The sequence below is a fragment of the Lepidochelys olivacea genome (assembly GCF_965140295.1).
Source record: "Lepidochelys olivacea isolate rLepOli2 genome assembly, chromosome: 2".
In the NCBI taxonomy this organism is placed as follows: Eukaryota; Metazoa; Chordata; order Testudines; family Cheloniidae; genus Lepidochelys; species Lepidochelys olivacea.
The window spans coordinates 5,584,379-5,602,004 of NC_140412.1; the positions used below are offsets into that span (position 1 = coordinate 5,584,379).

Genomic DNA, 17,626 nt, shown 5'->3' on the forward strand with positions numbered 1-17,626 from the left:
CCTCTTCAAAGTGCTGCTGTCCAAGGAGCGGATTCACCTCTGATACCCACATGCCTGGAGGCAATTTAACACTAGCCTGGCATTACACCAAAGGCATGGCATGTGGATTTAGCAGCATGTCCCTCCATGCATCAGACAAGATGTGTAGGGAACTGCCCTGTGCTCCAGTAGCGCATTCTGATAACTACCTTAGGGGAGTGGTGCCGTGGCGGTTTGCCTAACAGGGGTGATACGGAAGGGCAGACAGCACCTCTTGATCCCCATGAAGGCAACCCTGGTTTGTTCCTCTTTGCAGCCCACACCTTGCAATGTTACACATGCCAGGAGCCGATGAGCTCCCCCCTGTGCATGACCATCAGCAACTGCTCCACGGATGACATCATGTGCAAGACAGTAATGTACTCCAGAGAGGAAGGTAAGGAAGAGACTCCCGGAGGGAGAAGCCTGCGTTCAAATTTAAGGAAGGGAGGAACGTCCATCCAGCCCCAACCCCAGGGTTAGAACTGCAGGGGATCAGAGTTCCCCTGTGATTCCTAGCGATGGACCCAGGCTGCAACACGGGTACTTGGGACTCACGTTGGGCGAGTCACTTAGGTCCAGATCCAAAAAGGGACTTAGGTGTCACTATGCTCAGCGTCACGGCGAGTAACTTTTAGGGCCCTGGCAAAGCACAGGAACAGCCCTGGGATCCACAAAGCCTGAGTTAGGGACCTAGGCTCCTGTACAATGAAGGGGGAGAGACGGGGGCCTTAGACTGCAATTCACAAAAGCCGGCACGCTAGGCAGGGACACACCTCTAGCCAATGGGAGAGGCAGATGAAAGGGGGGGTTGCTAAGTCCCGCCCCTCTTGGCAATAGGTGCAGGGAGACACCTCTCTCTGCTAGTGATTTGCAAACGGGAACCAACCGCAGCTTAGGCATGTAAAGTGTTTCTTGCAGGAATGGGTTAGGTGCCTGCTGTGTGTCACACAAAGCAGCAGGAGGTTAGAAGGTTCAATTCCCCTCCCTGCCACCAGGGAAGAAAGGTCTCCCACCTCTCAGACAATGCTCTAACCCCTGAGCTCTGGGGCATCCCGATGGGGGCAGCGTCAGTCTCTCCTGTTGTGGATAAATAACAAAAGAGTGATGGGAGCTAGCGGACTGGGGTCTACGTCTCCCACCTCCCTGGTGGGTGCCTGAATCACTGGGCTCCTAGGAGCCTAAACTGGATCCCTTGACTTCAGAGCGTTCTCTGCACCTCTCAGGACGAGGCCTGCATTGGCCAATAGCTGAGCTTTGCCAAGTAAAGAGACGCTTTTCCAGAGAGAGGAGATGGGGCACTGTCTCTTCACGTGAATCCTCTGGATAGGGGTACCAGCTGAACCTAGGATGAGCAGCGATTAAAGATGGGATGTCGTGTCTGCAGGGAGACAGATGACACACAATGCACCCAGGTTTAGGTAAAGCCGGGGGCATGTGCCTGCCCTGCTTAGCTTCCAAGCAGAACTGCCTGTATGTTCACCAAGCCAGAGGGAGACACGCAGGAAGGACACAGAGATGGGTCAGCACCCAAAGAGACAGAGATAGACCCCAAGGAATGTATGTATGGGATTCTCTACATAGGAGATCAGCAAAAGGTTTGGTGGTTTAGTTCCCAGCTGGTTCAATCCCTGAAGCTTTTTGGAATTGGAGCTGGAATCCAGTGGGACAGATGTTCAGTGCTCCCAGCAGGGCTGGAGACACCCCACGCCCAAATCCTCCTTTTAATACCCTTTTCTTCTCTCTTGCTTTGAAATGTTGTAGTTTACCCCTTCGTGGGCGACTCAACTGTCGTCAAGTCGTGCGCTCAGAAATGCATCCCATCCGACGTGGATGAGATCGGGAGTTCTCGCCCCACCTTCTGCTGTAACTCTGATTTGTGCAACCAGGATGGGGCGGTCAGCATACAAATCAGCTACGTGGCGATGGGGATTTCAGCCAGTTTCCTCTGCATCCTCCTCAGGACTGGGCTGTGAGGAGCCAGGCAGGTGAAGCCTTTACTCTCAAAGAACCACCCAACAAGAATCAAGCCCCTCTTGGCTGCACTTGCCATCTGCATTCCCAATGGGTGGTCTTGGACACTTTTAGGAAGATGCTTCTTTGCTTTCTTAGACACAGTGGCCTCTTGGAAAGATGTTATCTCTGCATTCCTGTCCCTGCCAATAAAGGGACCTGGCTCAGGAATGCCCAGTTGGACAATCTCTCTACCGGCTCCTTGCTAAATTAAATTAAATGCTAATCTGTACTGGAATGTCTTTGTTGTGTCAATTAGTTGTGGAAAATTCCACGGCACACCCAGTTACTCAAGACCTAACGATTTGAATTAAGTGCATAAATTAAGTGCATGACGGTTGTGACCAACACCCCTAGCAAATGGCTATTTCACTAGACCCTGTTCTACAGACATCATTGCTAAATGACCAGTTTGGGGTGAAATTCAGTGAGACAGCGCAACCCCTAGACACCATAACTTTGGTGCTGGACCTTTACACAGAGTAAATTCCATTCTCAGTGCATGATGAGTAAGGGATCTTTGACCTAGCTCTGAAGCACAAGGCAGGAGTCTGGACTTGATGTGCCAATGATCCGATCGAAGTATATAAAATTCTTCTATTCTTTTGTGACCCAGTTTAAGAGGAATAATAATGAGCAGGAATTAATTGCTTAATCAATCGTAATAATTAAAGTTATTTATAGTTCAACTTTTCTCTGCTGAAATCTACTCGAGGATTCTTTTTTTGAACTTCAGTTCTGGCTTGAAATGCTATTTGAGCAAAAAGTGAAGTGAGTTTAGGCTCAGTTCTAAGCTGCGGACTCTGCAGGGCATGCGTTAAGACTTTGGGGGACGTAAGCAATGTGGTTACATGCTTTGCTGAATCAGGGCTTTATTTCAGAATCTGGTTTGGGAATCCCTGCCATTGTTGTCTGTCTTTCTTTATCTCCCTCTCTGCTCTCTCCCAGTTCCTTAGCTCTGACCTCTTCCGTCCTTTCACGTCATCTCAACAGCGCTGGTGGGATGAGAGCCTTCTCCCCTGCAGCTGATGCCTTCTCCAATAGCTTCCTACCATCTCTCCACCTCCTCCACTCTCCGTGTTAATGTCAAGGTCCCTTTCCCTGGCCTCTCCTCCCTCCCTCATTTAGTGGGAACAGTTATTTAATTCCTTAGTACCTGGCGTGGAAAGAGCAGGCATGAATGATGGGCTTCAAAATAAAGCTGCCTGGCAATGGATTGCATTAACTCATGAAACAGTGGCAGTGCCCTGAAGAGACACTCGTGGGTTGGTCGGTGCACTCCCCTTTCACTCCAGAGATATTCCCTCCAGTTAAGGGAATTGTTGTCATCTTTCCAGTGCAGTGAGTGTGCTCAAGGGCTAGGGGCCACTTGAGTTCTATTGAAGTCTATGGGGGACTCGAGTGGTGGTTAGACATTGTTCGGGCCTCTCTGCATGGGGTGAATTTCCCCCCTGGTGAATGCTGCCCTGGGAAGGATGGCACCTATAAATTGTACAGCACCTAGCACAGTGGGGTCCAGATCTATAATGAGAGCCCCTAGAGGAATGACAATAGTAAATTAATATTATCATCCTTGGGGAGGGGGCTGCACTCCCAGAAAAGTTTCAGTAAATAATAGGAGAGTTGGGCAGAAGGGATGGAAACAGGCCAGACTGACTGTGAGAATGGACAGATCCAGCCAGGAAATGAGAGGAAGCTTCAGAGATTGAGAAACACCACGCAGAGGGGGGCACTCATTGCTCAGTTGTCATGTGTCTCCCTCGTGAGTCCTAGTGTAAGGTACAAGGAGCTCCCGGGGCATGCTTCCAGTTTGTCTAACTTCAATGTTGCTGTCCTTTCAGCTTTCTAGTGCAGGAGAACTTCCATGTGTGGATCATGTGTAAGACATGGGTAGGGGAGAGACAGCAGTATCAAGAGACAGCCTTGGTAGGGTAACCTGAGAGGCAGAAGTCTGGGACTTTTCAGCTTGGAAAAGAGATGACGAAAAGGGGTCATAATAGAGGTCTATAAAACCTTGACTGGTGTGGAGAAAGTCTAAGGACGTGTTATTTACTCTTTCACCTAGCACAAGAACCAGGGGTCGCCCAATGAAATTAATAGTCAGCAGGTTTAAAACAAAGCAAAGGAAGTACTTCACACAACACAGTCAACTGTGGAACTCGTTGCCAGGGGATGTTGTGAACGCCAAAAGTATAAGTGGGTTCAAAAAAGAACTAGATAAATTAATGGAGAATAGGTCCAGCAATGGCTATTAGCCAGGAGCCCCATGCTCTGGGTGTCTCTAGCCTCTGTTTGCCAGAAGCTGGGAATGGGCGACAGGGGATGGATCATTAGATGATTCCCTGTTCTGTTCATTCCCTCTGAAGCCCCTGGCATTGGCCACTGTCAGAAGACAGGATACTGGGCTAGATGGACCACTGGTCTGACCCAGTGTGGCCGTTCTTATGTTCACAAGAGTTTGAAACAGCAGCAGGATTTGTCCTCTGAGTCAGGTGTTACTGTTCAAAAGATCACTTGTGAGAAGAGCCGGTTGGGAATTTTTTGACAAACTTTTTTCACTCCCCAAATGCCGATTTGTTGAAATTGAAACTGTTCACAAAATGGGAACAAAATTTCCAACAATTTTGGAAAAAACGTTTTGAAATTGTAAAAACATCCTCTTTTGACATTATAGAACTAGAAATTCTGGGTTCGTTGAGACAAAGCGAATTTTTGTTTAGCTATTTTAATAAATTTAGACTCAAAGAAAAAAATGGTTGCGATCAAAATGAAATGTTTTGAAATTATCGACACAAAACATTTTGATTGACTCAAAACAAAAACTTTTTCAGATTTTTGATACATGACATTTTTTGAGATTTTTGACATTCCTTCCTGATGCAGGACAGGAAGTTTTTTTGATACCTTGAAAAATTTCACATGATGGGAAAACCATTTCCTGTCCACTTCTACTTACAAGCTTGTGAAACATGATAATTTTAGGCAGCATTTCTGAAACTATTAAAAGCTGAGCCCCCTTCAGGAAAATAAAACCAAATTTGTCCCCCTGAAAAAAGGTCAACATTTCTTAATTTTTCTTAACATTTCTACATCTTCTCTGCTCCTTCATCCCCAAGTTTGGGAAATACTGGTGTAGATCTTCATAATCTCATTCTTCCTCTCTTTTCTTACCCACTTTGATGAGCAGTGAAAGAATTAATAAAATTGGGAGTTAAAATAGCATCTCTGGCATTTAATCGCACCCATCGAAAGCAATGGAGTAGTTCACACCTCGGAGCTCTTGTTTCAGGCACTCTGCAAACTCAGGCAGATGTTGCTGCGTCAGTTAAACTTGTGTCACATTTTGAAGGTTTTTTTCACAGTCATAAGAGCTAGAGGCTAATTTTTTTACTAAAATGAAAACTGACTCTGGAAAACAATAGAGAGGTCTCTCCGTACTGCACCCTTGGCAAGAGCTTCAATTTCTTCCCCACACTTCGGGAAATATCAATTTAAAATGAGATATACCAAATAGACCTCCTTTTCTGAGGTGTGCAGGTGAAATGCTCAGTTAAGGGGTCAGGTCTGCAAAACTGTACAGAAAAAAAAGAATTATGTTCAGAAATGCACCTGCAGCAGCCAGTGCAAGTGAGAGTTCTCTGCATGTGCTCTTTTGCACACTTAACTTCCCACTTGCACGCCACAGCTCATGCAACACGTTTACATGCAAATCTCATCCTATTTCTTTGCAGCATTAATATATCTCCCGGCTAAGTCCATTTTGTGATCTCAATGCTGTTGATAAAGGTGGGGTTATCATCCACCGTTTTAGAGATGGGCAAACTGAGGCATACAGCAACTTGCCCAAGGTCACTAACAGTCAGGAATAGAACCCAGGCCTCTTGAAGCTGAACCCCACCCCGGCTCTAACCACTGCACCCTGCTGCCTCTCCGTAACAGGTATAGGAGCAATTTTATACAGCAGCGCTGTATTCTGTCTGGTGCTTGCTGTTTCTGTACTTTGACATGTCTCCAGAACACCCACCGCTTGTTGTATCTGAAGCTGTGTGACTTCTGTCTTTCACTGGAGTATATGAGCACCTTCTGGGTAAAATCAGTAGCAATGGGGACATTCCTAATGGACTTATTGGAGCCTCTGGGGTCTGGTTCTTGGTTTAGATTTTATTATTTCCCCCCCGTTTTTTAAAACCCCAAAGCTGTTGGACACGAGTAATCACCCACAGGCCCAGACGTGGCTCGGACATCACGGCAGAGGATGCTCTGAGAGTCTGCATGGGTGTGTCCCTATTGCACTCTGCACTGAGCATATTCTACATGCCAGCATGCCCCTCCTCGTGCAAATCGAGCCCTTCAGATGACAGAGGTGACACTGTTACTGCCTCAGGTGCCCCTTCTCCCTCAAGCTAGAATTCTCTGGGCAATCCCCATCGCCAGACCACAGGGAGATTACAGCCCGGCAGAGAATGGAGCAAGGGGCAGCAAAGATTGTATCAAGCCGGAAGATCACAGCGAAGGGGTAATGTCTTTGTGGTTGCACAACTGGAGACTCAGAAGGGATCTCATGGAAATTTTCAAAGCTAAAACTGGAACCAATAGTGCAGGCAGGGTCGTAATACAAATGCAAGGGATCCAGGAGTTAAGGGGGAATTCAGGCAAAGGGGAGCAGAAATAATGCAGGAAGGGATTGATAGAGCTTGGATTTTTCAGTCTGCAAAGCAAATTTGGGGCTGACTGCTCTGGGGACTTGGCTGAGATAGGGCTAAACTTGGCTTTCATTAAAGCAAAAGTTCTTAGCTCTTTTCCTTACACAATACAACCCAAAGGGCAGGTGCTCAGGTACCAAGGGGGTGGATGCAGTGGAAGAACCTGAAGAGAATAGATGGCAAAGGTCGAAAGTTAGTCAGTGAGTTTGCCTCTAGATCCCAGGTTATCCGCAAGAGCCAGAGTTAACAAGACTCACTGAGAGCTCGGGGTGTTTCGCTCAAGACACAATGGCTCCCAGTTGTGATTATTCAGGCTAAGATTTGGTCACGGTTATTTTTAGTAAAAGTCACGGACAGATCATGGGCAATAAATAAAAATTCACAGGAGCCCGTGACCTGTCTGTGACTTTACTAAAAACAACCAGGAGGCAGGGCTAGGTGAGGGGGGAGGAATGACAGCTGAAGTCCTGTGTGTGGTGGGGACTGACAGGCCAAGCCCCCCCACCCACCGTGGGGGGCACACAGCCCCCGCTCCGGAGCTGGATACAGCTGCGGGGCAGGGGCACACAGTCCCGGCTCCAACCCCAGCCACAGGCGCACAGCCCCGGCTGCAGCGGGATGGGGATGCATGGCCCTGGGAAGCCATGAGGGGGGAACACGGTCCCCGCTGCAGCCCCGGCCGCGGGACAGGTGCATGTGGCCCCAGCTACAGCCCCCACTGCAAGCTGCGGGGCAGGGGCGCCCAGTCCCGCCCCCAGCCCCAGCTTCAGCCACTGGCAGCTGAAGCCGAAGAAGTTACGGAGGGTCCAGTAAAGTCACGGAATCCATGACTGCTGTGACCAAATCGTAGCCTGAATGATTATTCACACTGAGTCAAGGTAAAGGCATCAGGCCTGCTCACCATCACTGCCCCATTAATGCCCCGCCCTAGGGTTGCCAATTTTGGTCTGACTTATTCCTCGAGGTTTCATCACCTGACATAATCTTTAATTGAAGATTAATCTTTAAATCCTGGAGACTCCAGGACAACCCTGGAAGGTTGGCAACCCTACCCCCAGCTTTATTTTTCACAACATCGTAATACTTAGCTCTCTTCAGCCACAGATCTCAAGGGCCTTCCTAAGGCAGAGTAATTGCTGATCTCCCCAAGATACAGTTGGAGAAACTGAGGTACACGCACTAGCCTAAGGTCACACAGCTGGTCAGTAGCAGAGGCAGGTCTAGAACCCAAGTCTCCTCAGGCCTTCAGCCATGTTGTCGTCTTTCGTAGATGCTTGCAACCAGGTTAAATGCTACACCACAACAAATTCTATAGGCTCACAAGAACAAGGTGAAGGGGGGGGTGTGTGTGTGCTTGCATGCAGGGGTATTTCATTACTTTCTTTTATGACACCTTAGCTAAATACACATTCACGTTACTTAAAGACAGCTTCTCCACACCTGCCCTCACTATTTTTCAAAGCACAGCGGTATCTCTTCCTGGGATGGATGATTGGCATCATGTTAATTTGTCTTTACCCTGCAGTGGTTGTTACACAAGACAGACACACCCTGGAACATTGTAAATTGACTGTAAATTATAGAATTTAAAAAGCAAATACTTCAGGAGCTGGATTATCATTTTATAAGGTCATTTCACTGAGTTCATTTAAGAACATCACCACAGTCATAGGCATCGATAGGGTGAGTTCCTGAGGCTATGGTGGTGTTGGGTTTTGTAAGACAGGATAAAAACCCAAAGCTTTAAATCTAGGAGATGAAGTTATAATGATGCCATCAAAAAAGTCCACAGGGAAGTCAATTATCTCAGAATCAAAGGAGCTAGAGGTAGGTAGATAGGCTATATCTAGTTTCTTATATCACAACCATCACTATAGTATCTGAGAATATAACGGGGTGTCTCTATCCTGGGGAACAGCAATTCTGAAAACGACTTGGGGGCTCCTGGTGGGTAATCAATGGAAGATGAGCTCTGAGTGCAACGTTGTGGCCAAAAGGGCTATTGCAATCCTTGGGAAATATTGAGTAGGAGTAAGAGTTTATTTTACCTCTGTGTTTTGCACTGGTGAGACCACTGCTGGATTCCTGTGTCCAGTTCTGGTGTCCACAGTTCAAGAAGGATGTTGACAAATTGGAGATGGTTTAGAGCAGTGGTTCTCAACCAGGAGCGCGTATACCCCTGGGGGCACTCAGAGGTCTTCCATGGCGTGTATCAACTCATCAAGATATTTGCCTAGTTTTACAACAGGCAAAGTCAGTAAAAATTATAATTTCATACAGACAATGACTTGTTTATACTGGTCTATGTACTATACACTGAAATGTAAGTACAATATTTACATTCCAACTGATTTATAATTATATGGTAAAAAGGAGAAAGGAAGCAATTGTTCAGTACTAGTGGGCTGTGACAATTCTGTATTTTTATGTCTGGTTTTGTAAGCAAGTAGTTTTTACGTGAGATGAAACTTGGGGGTACGCATGACAAGTCAGACTCCTGAAAGGGGGACAGTAGTCTGGAAAGGTTGAAAGCCACTGGTTTAGAGGGAAGAGCCACGAGAATGATTAAAAGATGAGAAAACCTGCCTTACAGTGATAGACCCAAGGAGCTCAATCTAGTTAGGTTAACACAGAGAAGGTTAAAGGGCACAAATTTAAATAGAGGGGATAATAAACCATTGGAACAACCTCCCCAAAGTGGTGGTGGATTCTCCATCATTGGCCATTTTTAAATCAAGATTGGATATTTTTTTCCAAAAGATCTGCTTTAGTTCAAACAGTAATTAATTCAGAGAAGTCCTATGGACTGTGTTACACAGGAGGTCAGACTAGATCAGTGGTTCTCAAACTTACTTGATCGCACCCCACCTTTTTTGAATCTGTAGTAATTTATACCCACCACCACACAAGTGCCTATATTGATATGAATACCACTCTGCCTTCAGAGCTGGGCAGCCAGAGAGCGCTGGGTGGCTGCTTCTCATGCCCCCCAGAATACATTCCGCACCCCCCTCAGATTGAGAACCTCTGGACTAGATCATCACGGCGGTCCCTTGCAGTTTTAGTCTATGATTTCTGGTTTAGCCAATCTGTTTTGTCATCCGCTGTTTGATGGACAGAGAGATTAGCTCTGTCTAGAGTTCCCTACTGCACCCATCACTGAGGTATCTGAAAGCCTACCTGGGGTTTATCCTATCTAGCACTCATCACCTAGGTTAGATCTGTCTCTCCCAGCCCCTCTGCCAGCGCCGCACTGTTCATTACAATCCATTTTGGGGGATTTAGTCAGTCTACAGTCATTTTTAAAGCTTCAAGTTAAGGGGCTTTTCCCCTCTCCCTTATGGCTGGATCTAAAAAGCTTTGAAGCTCATAGAAATCTCCCAATGACTTCAATGGGCATTGGATCAGGACTATCAGAGACAGACTTCTCCAGAACAGTTCTTTACATTCTCAGACACCATGGTGATGGGCAAACTTACACGAACCACACTGGACTGATTTAATTCCAGTGTTTCTGTCGATATACCCTTTACTGCAGTAAAATAAGCATTAGATAAGTTCAGGGAGGTCAGGTCCATCAATGGCTACTAGCTAAGGTGGTCAGGGATGCAACCCCATGCTCTGAGTGTCCCTAAACCTCCAACTGCCGGAAGCTGGGACGGGATGTCTGGGAATAGATCACTTGAAATTGCCCTGTTCTGTTCATTCCCTTTAAAGCACCTGGCACTAGACAGCATCAGGAGACAGGATGCTGGGCTAGGTAAACCATTGGTATGACCGTTCTTTTGTTCTTATATTCACTAAATAATTCCAATCTCTCCTTGGTGTTTGCACACTCAAATACCAGAGGCAATTATAGAATAGCCATGTAACTGTCACTGCTTTGACAAGCTAGACATAACTAGCTCTTATCTTTCTGATCATTCCATCATAAATGTTTTACTTGTGGGAACTCCCTCCAGTTTGTCCATATCTTTTTGTTATCATTGGTGTTATGGTAGCGCCCAGAGAGCCTGTGACAGGCCGACAGTATCCTGTAATATCCTGAACAAACCTTATGGAATTACAATAAACTTTACTGAATTAAGTTAGACCTTAGTGAATTAGGGTTTACTCCTTTGGAGTTCACTATTACAAATGCAAATATTGGTGTATTGAGATTGCATGGAATTTCTTGAGCAGAATGACAAGAGTCATGCAATCTCTGGAGGTATGAGGCAGTTCAAAGGTCTTTTTGGAACAATACCTGTGAAGTGGATTTCCTTAGGAAATACCTTGAGATGAGGGGAATGCAAATTCTTCCCCTCCAAAGGCAACTCTTTGAAGATATGCCTGGGGGAAAGCGGCCTATTGTGTTCTAATTACCTGCTTCTGGGGACTCCAGATAAAGACTCCTGATTTGTATAGAAAGGAAACTGAACATACTATGAGCATGCTTATTCTGAACTGAAGCTTTGATGAACTTGTATCCACAAGGGAGGGTATTAACACACTGCACTGGCCACCACCAGAAGACAGGACACTGAGCTAGATGGACCATTGGTCTGACCCAGTACGGCCATTCTTATGTTCTGTTATGCTGGAGCCCACATGAGAGGAGGGATGAACTCTGGATGAGGAAAGCCACATTCATGGGACTGTGTGATGAGCTCGGCCCAGCCCTGTGGCACAAGGACACGAGAATGAGAGCTGCCTTGCCGCTGGAGAAGCACGTGGCGATTGCACCGTGGAAGCTGGCTACTCCAGAGAGCTACCGATCAGTTGCTAACCAGTAAAGAGTGGGAAAGTCGACCACTGGACTCGTGTTGATGGAAGTGTGCAGGGCCATTAATCGCATCCTGCTCCGAAAGACCATGACTCTGAGCAACGTGCATGAGATTGTGGGTGGCTTTGCACAAATGGGCTTCCCTAACTGCAGATGGGCGATAGATGGCATGCATATTCCAATTCTGGCACCAGACCACCTAGCCACCGAGGACATTAATTTGAAAGAGTATTTCTCTATGGTTCTCCAGGCACATGTGGATCACCATGGGTGTTTCAGACATCAAGGCAGGCTGGTCTGGAAAGGTGCATGACACACGCATCTTTCGGGACACTGGCCTGTTCAGGAAGCTGCAAGCCGGGACTTTCTTCCCGGACCAGAAGATCACCGTAGGGGAAGTCAAAATGCCCATTGTGATCTTGGGAGACCCCACCTACCCCTTAATGCCGTGGCTCATGAAGCCATACACAGGGCACCTTGATAGCAGCAAGGAGCGGTTTGACAACAGGCAGAGCAAGTGCAGAACGACTGTTGAGTGTGCTTTTGTCCGTTTAAAGGCCTGCTGGCACTGCCTATATGGGAGGCTGGACCTGGCCAATGACAATATTCCTATGCTTATAGCTGTGTGCTGTACACTCCATAATATTTGTGAAGGGAAGGGTGAAAGCTTCATGCAGGGCTGGACCACAGACGCTCAGCACCTGGAGGCTGAATTTGAAGAGCCAGAGACCAGGGCTATTAGAGGGGTGCAGCATGGGGCCATAAGGATCAGGGATGTTTTGAGGCAACAATATGAAGCTGAAAGCCACTAATATGTGTTGCTATGCTCAGGAATGCAGTGCTTGTCATGCTAGGAGGTGATTGTGATTGGTGCAGACAATGCACTGTGAAGGTTTAAGACAATTCCCTGTTGCTTTGCAGGGCTCTGTTTGCTTTCAATTAATGGAATAAAGATTTCTTTCAACCCAAAACAATTCTTTTATTAAAAAACAACAACAGGAGGAGACAGACAAACAAAAAATCACATCAGCACTGCGGGGGATGGGGGAAGGGAGGGTCCCAGGAGGAGGTGGGGTCCCGGGACCGTTAAAGATTTGTGTATGTCCAGGAATAATATGCAGCCTTGTCCTCTGGAGTACAATGCAGTGGGTACGGTACTTCAGCAGGGCTAAACTGCAGAGGGACGGGTGTTGAGTGCAGTGGGTACTGGGAGTCTGCAGGGCTGGATTGTGTCGGGGCAGGAGTGGAAGGCTGCAGGTACAGACTAGAGTGTGTTGGCGCTGTGTGTGTGTGGGGGGGGGGAAGGTGGAGGGGGGCGCATGGGAAAGAGTTTTGCAAGGGCGGCTGCAGGGGAGGGGGGGCGCGGAGCTGCTCGGTTTGCAGCGCTAGTAGCTCCTGGAGCGTGTCTGCTTGGCGCTCTGTAACGTTTAAGAGCCGCTCCGTGGCTGCATTCTGGCGCTCCGCGTTCCCCTTTCGGTCCCTCTTCTCGCTGTCCCGCCACTCCTCCGATTCTTGTTTTTGGCGGCAAAGTGCATCGTGACATCACACAGAAAGTCCCCTTTAGTTCTTCGTGGCCACTTTCTTATTCTGTGCAGCCGTTCAGCTGCCGATAACAAAGAGGGAGGCTGGGCTCCCAAGGTCAGCTCTGTGGAGCCAAAATGCAACATTTTACAGAAGCAGTATTGTTTCCAACACACGGACCACTGACTCAGTGGTTTAAAACACAGCCACTATTCACACACCTGTCACTAACTGGCTGACCTCAGGCAAGCACACATGAGCCACAAGACCCACAAAATGGTGAGTAACCGCAGGGGCAGGGGAAATCAGTGTTCCAGGACCATACTGGACACTGGGCATGTGGCTCTTGGGGAGAGCCAGTACTGTAGGGGGGGCTTGATAAACATTACTGTCCCCACATTTTCCACAGGCTATGTTCCTTATGGAAGATATCTCACTGCTGAGGGTGAGCAGGGAATCAAGGGAGGGTCTTCTCCAAGACTGCGGCTTCTGCCCTGGCCCTTTTGTGGCTCGCCTGTGTGCAGCATTGGTCCCGCCGCCTCCCCGTGATGGCAGAGTGGCACGGGAAAGTTACCCTTCATGGGGCAAGAAACAAAGCAGCTCTTCCAAAGAACCTGCGGCAGCGGATTGCCCAGTATCTCCAAGAGAGTTTCCTGGAGATCTCTGAGGCAGATTCTCGTGAAGTGAGGGAGTCAATCAACACCCTGTTCTGTCGCTCAGACTAGGCATGTGGTGGTATGTGCATCATACAGACACAAGCCTGCTTTCTGCAACCTTTCTGCCCCCCAAAACTCGTTTCAGGGATTCCCAAAATCAAAGCCACTTACCAGGGGTCTCCTCCCCTGTTTGTGCTTCGCCAAGCTCCAACAGCTGTGCCTGGCTAGCCTCCTCCTGGGTAGAGAAGAGCTCCTGGCTGCATGCATCTCTGACCTCCGAGTTGTCCTTTGCCTCTGGGTCCCTCTCCCCCTCCACAGCCTCATCCAAGACTTCCTCCTCCTGGCTCGGTCCGCTCTCGACTGGCACACGAACCACCAAAGTATCCACAGTGGCCTTCGCAGTGGAGGTGGGGTCGCCGCCGAGTATCGCGTCCAGCTCTTTGTAGAACCGACAGCTCGTGGGCGCAGCACCGGAGCGGCGGTTTGCCTCCCGCGCCTTGTGGTGGGCGTTCCACAGCTCCTTCACTTTGACCCTGCACTGCCGTGTGTCCCGGTCACGGCCCCTTTCTGTCATGCACTGCGAAATCCGTCCGTAGGTATCATAATTCCTACGGCTGGAGCGCAGCTGGGACTGCACGGCCTCCTCTCCCCAGACGCCGATGAGGTCCAGCAGATCGGCATTGCTCCAAGCGGGGGATCGCCTGGTGCGTGGAGCTGGCCTGGCCACCTGGAAAGATGCGCTGAGACCTCTGCACGCGTCACCGAGCAAACAGGAAGGGGACTTTCAAAATTCCCAAGGAATTTAAGGGGCGGGGCTCACGGTTGGTCACCTGAAGGCAGGGCAGTAGAGTTCAAACTGACCACCAGAGAGGCGAGAACAGGCATTGTGGGACACCTTCCAGAGGCCAATTGCAGCGCTGTCATCGACCAGGGTGTCCACACTGTCACCGCAGCGCTGTAGCCCCGGGGCAGAAAGCTCGACGCCTCTTATAGGGGTGGTTTTCTTAGAGCGCTGTAAGTGTGCAGTTTCTGTCCTAGTGGTGTGGCAGTGTGTACACCTTGCTAGAGCAGACAAGGCCTCCGTCTCTGAAGAGAAAGCAAGCAGGTGTCCAGGGTAATTTCTGTGCTGGGAATCACACTATGAAGGCTAAGTAGAAATGGCTGAGCGATGCCTTGGGCAGCTCAGCTTCTAAGGAAGAAGTTGCATGTTGGTAGGGTGACCAGAGGGCAAGTGTGAAAAACTGGGACAGGGGCTAGGGGGCAATAGGTGCCTATATAAGAAAAAGGCCCCAAAATCGGGACTGTCCCCATAAAATAGGGACATCTGGTCACCTACATGTTGGGAAGGTTTCCCTCAAGTGGAGCCATTATGACGTACCATCCTATTGTCAAGAAGAAAAGGAGGACTTGTGGCACCTGAGAGACTAACCAATTTATTTGAGCATAAGCTTTCGTGAGCTACAGCTCACTGCATCGATGAAGTAAAATTGGTTAGTCTCTCAGGTGCCACAAGTCCTCCTTTTCTTTTTGCGAATACGGACTAACACGGCTGCTACTCTGAAACCCATCCTATTGTCCTGCCAGCACCCAGGGAGGTATCTTTGCTCTGATCTTCTTGACGCTCAGGTTTTTATTTGCACAGCCAAAAGGTAATCTAGGTCAACCCTAGAGATTTTTGCTTTTTGTTTCTTAGCTCCCGCCCTTGTAAGAGTCTAAACAGCGGAGATGAAAAATCTTCATGTCAAATATCTTTATTTCCTTTGTCCAGCATTCAAACCGATGGGAAAAGGCCTTCTGCACCTACTTCTCCATGGGTAGCTGGGGCAATTGACAAAACTTTTATCCTACAATGGCCCACTTAATTTTGATAGCCCTGATGGAAGGACAGAGGCTTCCCGTCTTGAGTTCACAAGTTCAGAGCAGGCATTTTTATAACTATAAAACAAACATATATTTTACCATGTAGCATAGAATACTGACATTACAAGTGAGATTAAAGCATGCAGCGATTTACAAGCAATTCCTAGTCTAAACACTAAACACATCCGTACAAAGTCCACCCCCTATCCTGAACGATACGAACACCAGGTGAGCTGGTCTGGTTTCCAGCTATGAATGTATCGGTGCTCAGCTGATGCCTAAAGACTTGGCAAGAGTGGGCACCTGCTTTACCAGCGTCCCATGGTATACCTCAACCAGTGCATCAAATGCCCCAGTAACAATTATATGGGTGAAATCAGACAATCACCACACTCTCAAATGAACTCACACACTGGTTTTATGTCTCATTAAACAATTGGTAGTACAGCACTGCCCTGCTACCCTTAATTGCCCTTTTCAAACCCCTTGTGCATAACAATCTAACCTATAACAATCCCCAGAAGAAGAGGCCTGTGTAAGCTCAAAAGCTGGTCTCGCTCATCAGCAGAATGTGGTCCAATAAAAGGTATCACCTTACCCACCTTGTCTCTCTCTTTAGACAATTCACTGTTATTTCTGTTATACAATTGGTCACAAAAGTCACGTGTTAGCTATATTAATACAGCAGCAGGAAGGACTGCCTGGTTATTAATGCAGGTAGGAGAACTGCATTCTATCCTTAGTTCAGACCCTAAAGTGCTTGGCGGGGTCATGTCACCTCCCTCTGCCTCTGCTTCTCTATCTGTAAAATGGGGAAAACATCACTGATGTACTTTGTCAGCATGGGTCATCAGGCTAACTTAGTTGGTGTCTGTAAAGCGCTTTGAAATCTTAAGATGAAAGTTGCTAGAGGGATGCAAAGTGTTGTTTTTACAAATCATATCTAGGATAATAAGTAATTATTTGCACCTCCACAGTGACTTTCATCCAGGCAGCTGAAATGGCTTCACTGCCATTCATGAATTTAGCTTCACCACCCACCTGGGAAGCAGGGAAGTGCTATAATCCTCATTTTACAGAGGGGAAACTGAGGCACAGAGCAGTGTTAAATAACTTGCCCAAGATCATACATAAAATCTGCAGCATAGCTGGGCATTGAACCCAGCTCTCCCGACTCCAAGTCAAGGGGGCTGAAGCACCAGACCATCCTTCCTGTAACTGTAACATTGCACATGTATGGTTAATAAAAAAAAAAAAAAAAGTGTGTTTCTAACTTAGCATTGAAAGTAGAGGGGTAAATGTACACAGCATTTTGGAGCCAGCCTGGGTCCATAGACGTGAGCTAGCAGGGCTCTCACCAGAGGTCTAAGAATAGCTGTATAGATGGTGCTCTGCAGTTCCGTCTTGGGCTGGAAAGTTCATGCTCTGAAGCCTAGGGAAGGGGTGGGTTTCAGAGCCTGAGCTGCACCTTCAAAACACTGTCTACGCAGCTATTGGCGAGAGCCCCTCTAGTCTGCCGACCTGAGCTGGAGGCTCGCTCCTGCTAGATCCGAAAAGCCGTGTAGACGTGCCTGAAAAGATTAGAAAAATACAAACACCTAGCAATCAACGTTGCCAAAGTCTGGAGCTGATGATCTCCCAGGGGCCTAAATCACCCAACCAGCTGGCTTTTCAATAATCTGTTACTCAGTTATACTCAATTACCATTACCGTGGTAACTGAGTATAATGTTACCTTTCAGGTTGCTTATTAGAGACAGGCCATGAATTGCAATCAAGGAGGTTCTCTCTGGCTGCTAACACAGCCCTTTAGAGGCAGCAGGGAGGAGTTTACACATATCCCTTCACCTAAGAGGTTAGAACAAACAAGTCCGTCTCTGCGCCAAAGCTACCCCCATTGTTATGGGGAGATGCAAACAGAACCCAGCATCTTGTCATGCAGTTGTAATACAAGCAAACCCCCACATAATTACAATCTGCAGTTCAGCCAATTATAGACAAACAATTGTGTGCACCCAGTTACTGAACTATATTTCCCAGGATTCTTTTCACTTAAGGTGAAGTGGGTCATTTCCCCTCCCCAGATATAAA

The 17,626-nt window shown here is 47.7% G+C and overlaps 1 protein-coding gene across 1 annotated transcript; it reads left to right on the plus strand.

Moving 5' to 3' along the window:
- Positions 1-330: 330 nt before the first annotated feature.
- On the plus strand, positions 331-1,994 carry LOC311515701 (ly6/PLAUR domain-containing protein 2-like; the record flags this gene model as incomplete). Its single annotated transcript, XM_084618943.1, has 2 exons — positions 331-415; positions 1,783-1,994. The coding sequence occupies 2 exons, from the start codon at positions 331-333 to the stop codon at positions 1,992-1,994; spliced, it is 297 nt and encodes a 98-aa protein (XP_084475069.1).
- Between the last annotated feature and the right edge of the window lie 15,632 nt (positions 1,995-17,626).